This window comes from Dendrobates tinctorius, unplaced genomic scaffold (assembly GCF_039654945.1).
Source record: "Dendrobates tinctorius isolate UK_male_01 unplaced genomic scaffold, ASM3965494v1 ptg000075l, whole genome shotgun sequence".
Taxonomy (NCBI): Eukaryota; Metazoa; Chordata; class Amphibia; order Anura; family Dendrobatidae; genus Dendrobates; species Dendrobates tinctorius.
The window spans coordinates 42,845,406-42,858,275 of record NW_027361743.1 but is presented as its reverse complement, the minus strand read 5'-3'; the positions used below and the strand labels follow the sequence as shown (position 1 = coordinate 42,858,275).

The window sequence follows — 12,870 nt, the reverse complement described above, 5'->3', positions numbered from 1 at the left end:
TAAGCAAGGAGGAGTACATAAAAGGTACAGTAGGCCACTGATTGCCCCATGGAAAACATTATTACAGGCTAAGCCTGCTTAATAAGTGACTAGGGCAGGCTGGAGCCTGAGGCTAGCAGGCAAGGTATAGTCCTGCTGCAGAGGAGCCAATTTTCATTTAGAATACAATAATATTGTCAGCCTCCAGGTGGCAGCAGACTATTCCATGGTTCTGTGTGACCCCAATGATATGATCGAGAAATGGCACTACGCCAGGCTTGCATAATTTTGGTTTAATATATAATTAAAACAACAAAAGGTTTTAATATTCGAGAGAGTATAGGACAATCCCGTTTTGGGTACACCTTGTCTTGAGGGATGTTTTTTTACAATTTTTTTAATAAAAAATATTGTTTATCAAGTACGCTAGGCAATTTATATGTACAGTTACTTTATACTTAATTACAGCGGGGTTTTTGCTCCTTTTCTTAGGTTTTGTGTGTTATTGTATAATTTTTTAAATCATTTGCCGAAACCCTTTTTTGTCATCAGCTATTATCACCAGAAGATGCCATGACTTGCTACCGCCACACTGGAGATGAAGAGCGACATGCCATGTAATGCATACAAGCGCATCATCCACTAAGCTGGCTGTTCTTACAGAGTGACTCTATGACCAGGCCCGTAGTGGTTGGATCCACATCTAATGCCAGAAATATGCCCCAAAAGGACTTCTACATGGGGTTTCTTTTTGGGACAACCTATTTAGGTAAAGAAATAAACTAACTAATTACCAGTCAGAAAGTGATTATATTTTTTACCTTTGTATATTCTTTAAAGCTATCTATTATTTCTTGTAGCAACATGACAACAAATATAATTGGTTTTTTTTTCTTTCACATCTGACTTGTTCCATCGCTATAACGGTTTTGGCTAATGGTATTTTAATTTAAGTATAAAAGCAGTTACTCTGCTTACTCCTTCCAGTGTAATTCTGTCTTCGTGACAGATATATGTTTTGCTGTCTCTCTGCACATAACTGATTTTTTGTACACCTTCTCCGACATTCATTTTTTGATAGGTGCGGGCCCTAAGGGTGAAACCTGCATCTTTCTCAAGGACAGAGGACAGTTTTGTGATCTATAAGAACAGAGGGGTAACGGTGAGTTGGGTGTCTCCCTCTGTTCACTTCTATCGTGAGTCTTGAAAATGACCAAACATACCATAAATATCTGAGATGAGAGTGCCCCTTTAATGTCATAGAAAATCTTTAATCACCAATATAAACTCTTTGTGTTAAAGAGGTTGTCCAGGCTTGGGGTTGAAATCTACCTTCACTATGTGACTGCAGACTCTTGAATCTTCACAGTGCAGTGTGTGCACTGTAAGGATTCTCTGACGTCAGTATGGAGCGGGCGTGGGACCACAAGTATATGATTTGCATATATGCGATCATGTGCCAACTAGGCGTGTGCGGCCTCACTCAATACAAGTGAACTGAGCTAAGCCGGACACGTCTAGTCGAAAGGTGGCTGGTAATATGCAGATCACATAGTTATGGTCAAATGTTCACCCACTCTCGGCAATGGAGAATCCTGACAGTGCTCACTGTGGGGAGTCACAAGTCTGCATATTGTGACTGCAGACTTGAGCCCCAAGACTGGACAACTCCTTTAATGTTTTCCCTACAGAAAAGTAACAGCTCGGATGTTTCTAAATCTGGGTTTAAAGGGGTGTTTTTAATTTCTTCAAATATACAATATTCATTAAAAAATAAATTGTCTGATATATCATACTTTCTGTATCATGTTCTTACTATTGTCAACATCTCAGCTTGCAGTCATTCATTGTCAAATAAATGAATACAACTTATTTCAGTCCATGGAGAGTGAGCAATCAAGGTTTCCAATGAATGGTTTCTATGCAGGGCACAACTGATACAGAACGTATAAAAAAGTGATCCAAATTTTCATCAGACAAAAAGTAATATTTATTTGTTGCATTAGTAATATCCCCTTAAAGAGGTGGATATAACAATATTAAAAATAGGACTATGATGGGGAACATAACGAGTTTGGATTATGTGTGTGTGTATATATATATACTAGCTGAAGAGCCCGGCGCTGCCCGGGCATAGCAACTAACTGTGGTTAGTTATAACAAATTATAATTATCCTCCATCCCATAGTCCCGTGCCCATATACCCATCATACATATCCACCATCCCATAGGCCTGTGCCCATATACCCATCATACATATCCTCCATCCCATAGGCCCGTGCCTATATACCCATCACACATCCTCCATCCCATAGGCCCGTGCCCATATACCCATCATACATATCCTCCATCCCATAGTCGAGTGCCCATATACCCATCACACATCCTCCATCCCATAGTCCCATGCCCATATACCCATCACACATCCTCTATCCCATAGTCCCATGCCCATATACCCATCATACATATCCTCCATCCCATAGTCCCGTGCCCAAATATACCCATCATACATATCCGCCATCTCATAGTCCCGTGCCCATATACCCATCATACATATCCTCCATCCCATAGTTCAATGCCCATATACCCATCACACATCCTCCATCCCATAGTCCCGTGCCCATATACATATCCGCCATCCCATAGTCCCGTGCCCATATACCCGTCATACATATTCTCCATCCCATAGTCCCATGCCCATATACCTATCACACATGTTCTCCATCCCATAGTCCCATGCCCATATACCCATCATACATATTCGCCATCCCATAGTCGAGTGCCCATATACCCATCACACATCCTTCATCTCATAGTCCCATGCCCATATACCCATCATACATGGCAACCGTTGTGACATAATGAGGGGCGGGGCTTGATACGCACACACTGCTTCCCCAGTATGCAAATAGGGGCATTATGACATCACAATGAGGGGCGGGGCTTGACACGCACACACGTTTTCCCCCAGTATGTAGATAGGGGCAAAATTGTTTGGTGAATTGGAACGCGCAGGGTTAAAATTTCGCCTCACAACATAGCTTAGGATGCTCTTGGGGTCCAGACGTGTGACTGTGCCAAATTTTGTGGCTGTAGCTGCGACGGTGCGGATGCCTATCCCGGACATACACACACATACATACACACATACATCCACAATTTGAGCTTTATATATTAGATATATATATATATATATATATATATATATATATATACATATACACACACACACCGTATATTGTGGTGTAGTGACCACTGTGTCCGCTAGGGGGCGCTGTGTGGGTGTCCCAGAACGAATGGATAGCCTTGTCCAGAGTGGTAACAGGAGCAGGGTGCTAAAGGATCCTTATGTATCTCAAGGTGGGTGGCCTTGGGTTGGAGGCTTCCTTATGTGCTGATCGGCAGAGCTGATCTTTCGTTCCAATGTGTCAGGGAGAAGTCTCCAGGTAGCTGGTGAGACGGGCGGAACCAGTTACCTACGAACCCACCCAGGGGGTGTGTTTAAGAACGCTATTGTAAAGTGTGTATGAGTGGTTGAAGGAACTGTGATGAGGTCATAGCCATTTGACCCGGTGGGCGTGGCCCATATAAGGTGGCCAGGGTTGGTCACATGGAGTGAATGCTGGGACCTGGTTGGTCTGTTTTGGAAGGTCCTGTCTGACAGAGATGGGGCTATCTTCCTGACAGCAAGTGAACGCTGTGTTTAATGGCTGCACGTGCCTGATAGTTCCCTGGAGGGAATGGACGTCTGCAGCGTGGTGAAGCAGCCATGAGGTAAACCCAGAGAGGGGATATAACTGTGAGGCTAAGAGAGCCTGCGTGCTGGACATGGCACAACCTGTGTGACCACAGAGATAACAGAGTGAAGCTTTGTCATGAACGCTATGCTGTTAATATGAACTTTATGTTGCTGGTCATGGTTTATGATGCCTAAATAAACCGCTTGAACTGTGATTCTTTTATGGAAAACCTGTGATTTATTGGCTGCCAAGCGAGAATCCCCTACCCGAATGACAGCGCTACCTTACAATATATATATATATATATATATATATATATATATATATATATATATATATATATATATATGAACAACGACAAAGCAAAGCAAAGTCCAGCAATAACGTGAGCAATCCAGGATGCTGTTAAAATTTTTTTTCTTTTTATTCATAAATCCATTAAAATGCAATGGTCCAAGCAGTTCAAAACAGCAATAACGCAGGAAAGTCATGCAGATAGGACTACGCGTTTCAGCGGTAGAACCCGCCTTCTTCACGGTCCAGAATTGTTGGATATATATATATATATATATATATATATATACACATATAGTGCCTACAAGTAGTATTCAACCCCCTGCAGATTTACACATTCGGAATTAACTTGGCATTGTGACATTTGGACTGTAGATCAGCCTGGAAGTGTGAAATGCACTGCAGCAAAAAAGAATGTTATTTCTTTGTTTAATTTTTTTTTAAATTGTGAAAAGTTTATTCAGAGGGTCATTTATTATTCAACCCCTCAAACCACCAGAATTCTGTTTGGTTCCCCTAAAGTATTAAGAAGTATTTCAGGCACATAGAACAATGAGCTTCACATGTTTGGATTAATTATCTCTTTTTTCCAGCCTTTTCTGACTATTTAAGACCCTCCCCAAACTTGTGAACAGCACTCATACATGGTCAACATGGGAAAGACAAAGGAGCATTCCAAGGCCATCAGAGAAAAGATCGTGGAGGGTCACAAGGCTGGCAAGGGGTACAAAACCCTTTCCAAGGAGTTGGGCCTACCTGTCTCCACTGTTGGGAGCATCATCCGGAAGTGGAAGGCTTATGGAACTACTGTTAGCCTTCCACGGCCTGGACAGCCTTTGAAAGTTTCCTCCCGTGCCGAGGCCAGGCTTGTCCGAAGAGTCAAGGCTAATCCAAGGACAACAAGGAAGGAGCTCCGGGAAGATCTCATGGCAGTGGGGACATTGGTTTCAGTCAATACCATAAGTAACGTACTCCACCGCAATGGTCTCCGTTCCAGACGAGCCCGTAAGGTACCTTTACTTTCAAAGCGTCATGTCAAGGCTCGTCTACAGTTTGCTCATGATCACTTGGAGGACTCTGAGACAGACTGGTTCAAGGTTCTCTGGTCTGATGAGACCAAGATCGAGATCTTTGGTGCCAACCACACACGTGACGTTTGGAGACTGGATGGCACTGCATACGACCCCAAGAATACCATCCCTACAGTCAAGCATGGTGGTGGCAGCATCATGCTGTGGGGCTGTTTCTCAGCCAAGGGGCCTGGCCATCTGGTCTGCATCCATGGGAAGATGGATAGCACGGCCTACCTGGAGATTTTGGCCAAGAACCTCCGCTCCTCCATCAAGGATCTTAAGATGGGTCGTCATTTCATCTTCCAACAAGACAACGACCCAAAGCACACAGCCAAGAAAACCAAGGCCTGGTTCAAGAGGCAAAAAATCAAGGTGTTGGAGTGGCCTAGTCAGTCTCCTGACCTTAACCCAATTGAAAACTTGTGGAAGGAGCTCAAGATTAAAGTCCACATGAGACACCCAAAGAACCTAGATAACTTGGAGAAGATCTGCATGGAGGAGTGGGCCAAGATAACTCCAGAGACCTGTGCCGGCCTGATCAGGTCTTATAAAAGACGATTATTAGCTGTAATTGCAAACAAGGGTTATTCCACAAAATATTAAACCTAGGGGTTGAATAATAATTGACCCACACTTTTATGTTTAAAATTTTTTAACATTTAACTGAGCAACATAACTTTTTGGTTTGTAAGATTTATGCATCTGTTAATAAATCCTGCTCTTGTGTGAAGTTTGAAGGCTCTAACTTATTTGCATCTTATCAAACCTGCTAAATCTGCAGGGGGTTGAATACTACTTGTAGGCACTGTATATATATATATATATATATATATATATATAGCTCAATGTGTGTGTGTGTATATGTTTGTATGTATGTGTGTATGTCCGGGATTGGCATCTGCACCGTCGCAGCTACAGCCACAAAATTTTGCACAGTCACACGTCTGGACCCCGAGAGCGTCATAGGCTATGCTGTGAGGTAAAATTTTAACCCCGCGCGTTCCAATTCACCAAACTATTTTGTCCCTATCTACATAATGGGGAAAAAGTAAAAGGAAACATGTTGGAGGCAAATTGACAGCTGCCAGATGTGATCAAGGGGGACTTAAAGAATGAGAGCGATGGCGCCAAAGAGTATATACCGTACAGTTGCTAAGGTGGGGCCCTGACATGGGATACTCACCACACACGGGGATATGCACACACACACACAAAATGCGCCACACACTATCACGTGCTTCAACACATATACCACCCTCAGCACGCATTTCACCACACATACACCAACCTCACCACATAAAAGTCGAAACACAAAAGTCGCCACTCAAAACTCGCCACGCTGTCCCAGAGCCATTTAAAAGATGAAAAATGAGCTGTGATTGGTTGCCATCAGCAACTGTTTTCTTTGTAGACAGTTGTGGTAACTGAGGCCTATTATTCTTATCATTTCTATGGTGTTATCGTCCTTCTGTAAAGCTGGAAATAACACAATTTATTACTGTGCCAACACAGACCACCCTCTGACACAGACTGCAGGGGGAGCCCAGTATCACACAGGATAGGATTACAAACACCTCTCAGCAGTCAGTATCACACAGGAGAGGATTTGATACACAGCTCAGCAGTCAGTATCACACAGGGGAGGATTAGACAATGGCTCAGCAGTCAGTATCACACAGGATAGGATTAGATACACAGCTCAGCAGTCAGTATCACAGGATAGGATTAGATACACAGCTCAGCAGTCAGTATCACACAGGATAGGAATAGGTACAAGGCTCAGCAGACAGTATCACACAGGATAGGATTAGATACATGGCTCAGCAGACAGTATCACACAGAATAGGATTAGATACACGGCTCAGAAGTCAGTATCACACAGGATAGGATTAGATACACGGCTCAGCAGACTGTATCACAGGATAGGGTTAGATACACAGCTCAACACACAGTATGACACAGATTAGTATTAGATACACGGCTCAGCAGACTGTATCACACAGGATACGGTTAGATACACAGCTCAGCACACAGTATCACACAGAATAGTATTAGATACACGGCTCAGCAGACAGTATCACACAGAATAGGATTAGATACACGGCTCAGCAGTCAGTATCACACAGGATAGGATTAGATACACGGGGATATGAACACACACAAAATGCGCTGTCAGTAACACACGATAGGGTTAGATACACGGCTTAGCAGACGGTATCACACAGGATAGGATTAGATACACTGCTCAGCAGTCAGTATCACACAGGATAGCATTAGATACACGGCTGAGCAGTCAGTAACACACGATAGGATTGGATACACAGCTCAGCAGAAAGTATCACACAGGAGAGGATTAGGTACACAGCTCAGCAGACATTATCACACAGGATAGGGTTAGATACACAGCTCAGAAACAGGATGTGCCAAAGAAGAGGACATTTTCATTCCAAGAATTCCACTCATTCCATCTGAATTGTTTTTTGCAATCTCCATCCTTTTCTTATGGTCAACTTTACGTGATCTGTTCAAGAGTTGGAACTGCCAAAAATTTGTTCATCTTTGCACCGAAAGGAAAAACGAAAAATGTTGTTTATCAAAAGGCTCTTGAATGAGTTGAAAATAAAATACTATCAATACTTGGGTAATCGTTTAGTTAATCGTTAATCGTTTAGTTAATTTGTGTTGCAAATCTGTAGTGTTGAATATATGATGTGAAATGTTTTTATGTGCAATATAATCATTCAAATTTGTTATAACTAACCACAGTTGGTTACTATGCCCAGGCAACGCCGGGCTCTTCAGCTATATATATATATATATATATATATATATATACACACACACACACACACTCACTCTCCTTATTTGTACACATACATATATATATATATATATATATATATATATATATATATATATATATATATATATACACACACACACACACACATACACACTCTCCTTATTTGTACACTAATATTCTGAAATAAAAAGGACAACCAGGCCTGTTTTTCTGCTAAAAGAAATATCTCTACAAGCCGTTATATCTCACCAGGTGCATGGCTGAGCTCCGAGGCGGATGTGGCTCAATAAGCAACTGAGATGGCGTCTGTCCAAAATTCTGTATCTGTGCCTCCATGGCCTGCAGGGGGAGAAGAGTGATTGTCATAATCAATATGCATCAAAGAGATAGGTCAACACACTATTTGACAATGCAAGCACATCCCAAGTCAGCCATGAAAGAAGTCCAGAAAATTCACCGGTGCTTTTCTCCCGGGCTGCAGACTCATCCAAGTGTTAGTATTTTTGCAGACAAGCTTTGCTTTCTCTCGAGCATGCTTCACTTAACCAAATAACCATTTTATGATCGGATCTGGGTTATCTTTGAATGTTAACCTGTGGTGACATGCAGCTAAAGACCGGAGAGACGTCTCCGACACGCACAGAACACACATGAACATGTTAATAATATGTGCCCACACCGCTAACAGATACCTGCACAAAATCCCCAGTAAGGAGAAAAGTCTGGGGGTCCCTTATAAAGTACGCTTCGGGAATCTTGATGAATGAGAAAAGTAAAAACAGTTAAATGAATGTGACAGACATGACAAGACGAGCACAGAGCTCAGCGTAAAAGCAAAAACTCATCAGCAATAGTGATCATACCGCATAACAGTGCATAGCTTGTTGCAGTATTTAAAGGGTTATTCCCCTCTTAAAAGATGGGTATAACGAAAAAGTGCTTGCAAAAACAAGCAACCTGCAAAATTCTGCACTTTTTTCAATCATAATTGCATTTCTTTTTATTATTTACAGCTCACTATCTAGGTCACAAGGGCACTTGTTAAGGAGGATGGGTCACCAGGTCTTGCCCTTTTATTCCTGCTGGTCCCCTGTGTGTGCAGGGTATTTTTTTTTTTTTTTTTTTTGGGGGGGGGGGGGGGGTTGTTGTTTAAATCGCCATACAGCTCTAGAAATACTGGCATCTTATTTTTATGCTAATTTTGATGGTTTTTACTAAGGGGGTGTGACTCATAATTCTAGGGGTGTGTCCTTAGAGTGCTCCGTATAATTAACCTTTGAGCAATGTGGGATTTAAAAAACGGTTTACTCTGGGGAGCAGCAAGAATAAAATATCAATGCATACTGGCCATTTCTGACCTGGTGACAGCCCATTTTAGACAGTTTTTATTTCTACTGAGCTTGTAGGCGCTGCGCTGAGGCCGTCCGGTATGACTGATCTGGGCCAGTTGCAGTTCCAGCTGTGATCCTCCAATGTTGCAAAGGCAAGCCGCCCCATATTGCAGCATCAAGGGCACACAGTTTGGGTCAGTGGCACAACGATGTTACTGGTTCAAACTGTCAATCATGCAAGAATGCCTGGTCCCAACAAGCTGCACGCCCCTAAGAAAAAAAGTGCAGACAAACCCATTAAAAATCTCAGTTAAAACAACAGATATCTTAAAAATCCAAAAGTCATGATAATGGAGGCTGTGAAGAAACTGGATTATATCTTAGTTACCCAGATAACTATGTTTAGCAAACCAAGAATTGACTTTTTATCTTTATGTTGGCTTTTGGATTTAAGTGTTGATTTCTGGTTGGTCAAGAAAACAGACTTTTGTTTGTGTGAGCCTGTAATATTGACTTGTAAGCTGATACTTGATACATAGTGTTAAGGTACTGTCACACTTAGCGATGCACCAGTGATCCCGACCACCGATATGACGCGGTCAGGATCCCTGGTGCATCGCTAAGTGGTCGCTAGTGAGCTGCCACACAGGCAGATCTCACCAGCGACATCGCAGGGGTTGGGGGTCGCTACTTACCTGTCAGACTAGGCGATCCTGACGTCCTCCCGCCCGCGTCCACGCGTTGCTCGTCTCCACAGCAGGAAGCTGACGACGAGAAACGGTCCAGGACGTTCTCGCGCGATCAGCAATAACCAGCGGTCGGCAGTATCACACATAGCGATATCGCTAGCAATATTGCTATAACGTCACAAAATCCAGTGACGTTATAGCGATACTGCTAGCGATATCGCTTAGTGTGACAGGCCCTTAAGCTGATACTTGATACATAGTGTGCTCTTACCCTTGATGAATAGTGAGGTCTACTGATATGTGAATTATACATTGTCTAGCCTAGATAGTGTGTTGATTTTCAAAACAGAGGAGGAAAATCTATGCAAATAGATTACATATTCAAACAAGGCAACTTGGTCATCACCAATCTTTCCCTAATCTGTGAGGCTGGATTGAAGGACACTGAGTAAATCTAAAAATAGGATACATGCATCTGTATAAAGAGACTGAGACAGAGAGAGAGAGTGAGGCAGAGATTCTGCCAAGAGATAGACATCCAAAGGACCAGAGAGAGGACAGCAGCCAATATCATGGCTCCATCACGAGGGACACAAACCTATTATTCTACTGGAAACAACTTAGGGGGTTTCAGCCCCGATTGGAAGAATACAGATCTGCTTCATTGACCATCACTGAATCATGGATATGTTTGGAGAAAGCCAGGATTGGAACCCACCAGTGACCTGGCTCCATGGACATGTTCAGATAAGCCAGGTTGTGTCAACTGGCCTTGCAACTTGTATGGACTCAATGGACTGTCATCTTCCTACGCTTGTCGTTACCTCCTCTGTGTGTGTGTACCACAGGTAGGGTACCCGACCCTGGAAGATCTGATGTAACATCTGCCATTATCCCGGCAGGTCAGTGGAAGAGTGAGACTCTGTAATGTGCACCATCTTGGGTATTTTGCTGGGACTGTTCTATGTGTTTTCTCTCTGTCTGTTTTTTGGTTCAATAAAGCATTGCCACATTGTTTTACCCTCACCTTGTGTTGTCTGAGTAGCATTATGCCCTCGCTAAATGGCGAGCAGGCGTTCGGTGGGACGATTCCTGGTTCATTAGGTTTCGGTTAGTGGACCTGGGCACCCTCCGACACTCCGTGCCTTCACAGAGGCTTACCCATTAATGGAGGCAGACTGTCTATAATGTGCAACCACTTCATTTTACTGTTCACATTGAAAAAAAAAAATAACAGAAAAGTGCTGTAACCACAGATTTACACACTTTTTTTTTTGGAAATGCTCATTTGGAAACAAGGTTTCTGAAAGAGATCCGATGATTTTAGCATATAAAGGTTGATAACTTCCTACACAAATTTCTGTTTGCAGTTACTGAGTATTAAAGAAGTTGTCCTCTACTGGACAGCGACTTCTTAAAGGCGAAAGTGCCCTGGAAAAAAAACAAACAAATATTTACCTTGCTGACTGCCGCTGCTCTGATTGTGTCAGTGCTGTGTCTCCCAGTGGTCACGTGACATTGCTAAGTCATGAGACTGCTGCAGCCAATCTGCGGCCACATCACTGGTCTGATAGAGTGTTTTTTTTTAGTTTTTATTTTTATTTTATCTGGGGCACTTTAGCATTTACAAAATCCCTTCCCTGTTCTGGAAGGGAGGCTGAAGTAAGGTTTTCCACTGTCTCACAGTCTTCACAGTAACAGTAGTCATATCAGCACTCCTGTCCATCCGCTGCACAGGGGATTACAATACAAGACTATTTACTTAAATAGGTTTATTCGGTCCTTCCTAACCTTTGCTTTTGGCTCGATATATTGAAATGCGCTGAATGAGACGACCGAGCTTTATGAAGAATAGACATGATTTTGTGACCCTCTGCTGGGAGATATTTATGACATGGGTATCTGTGTGGCCACATAGTGGTTACTATGTGAACTGCAGCCTGTCAAGAAATTTGTTTGCATATTGCATCATAGTAGTGAATCAGATAGATCACATTTAATACATAGTAATTGGTTGCACATAAACCATCGCTTTCCACCAAACTACCTGATCCCAATTTTGGTAATCTTAGGACATTTACAATTAGGAAAAATAACGCCTCCTGGCGAGACTATTGTATAATGCAGTGTAAGAACATGGATCTCAGACATACATGCCCGCGCTTTTAGAAGTACACCATTTAAACCAGTTCCACGAGCCGCCAGTCAATGCAAACATGGAGAGCGCTGTCTAATGGGCTGGAACAGCAATCTTTACAATGACACAATAGATCTGCCCAGAGGAAGTGTGACAGCATTATGATGTCCCTATTGTAGTAAAGACAATTCCAAATAATACCTAAAACTCCATATAATTGATGTTTACATATTAGAAAGAGATCCGGGCTTTGTATCCAGAGCGTTCTGTCATGTTTCACCACAGGAGAAGACAGTCATTGTAAAGTTCATTAGAAATTACAGCTTTACAACTGCAATATGAGTTAAGCTGTCATAATTTTCTCAGCCAGGGATCCCGTGCTGTCAAAGAGTGTCAATTTTTAATCTGACACAGGGAAGAATATTATCTGTTCCTCTGACCTTCTGATATTTTAATACTATAATTGCCGTGCTTAGTCGTGCAGCCATGATTTCACCTGTCAACCAAGAATGAATCAATACCCTCCAGCGTCTCTTCACATTTGTGCATTGGTTGTAGTGTATGGTTCATTACACGTCAGGCTGTCTACACACCTGCACAGCCGCACTACAATGGCAGCAGAAAAACTAATCTCCACACCAAATAAAGGGAATCTATGGTAAGCTGCAATAGCAATAGAGAACGTGGGACAAAACGGACAAATGATACACAGGGGAATCGTTATATCACAAGTATATAGATTTGCAGGACCCACTCCATAATCTGCGGCCACTGGACAAGAGCACTTAGTTGGCATCCGCAGAGCTTCTTTTGATTAGCCGGTC

General features: G+C 42.5%; 1 protein-coding gene across 6 annotated transcripts in view; it reads right to left on the bottom strand.

Annotated features, from left to right (window-relative positions):
- NBEA (neurobeachin) overlaps nt 1–12,870 on the bottom strand; it is a 915,436-nt gene that overhangs the window by 67,700 nt on the left and 834,866 nt on the right. For 4 of the 6 annotated variants that reach the window (XM_073583206.1, XM_073583208.1, XM_073583207.1 and 1 more), the window contains 2 exons: nt 8,582–8,644; nt 8,139–8,228 (listed from right to left, as the gene is read on the bottom strand). In XM_073583206.1, coding sequence (XP_073439307.1) covers nt 8,139–8,228; nt 8,582–8,644 — 153 coding nt within the window. The remainder of the gene's footprint in view (nt 1–8,138; nt 8,229–8,581; nt 8,645–12,870) is intronic. The other 2 variants (XM_073583210.1, XM_073583211.1) reach the window with 1 other exon arrangement.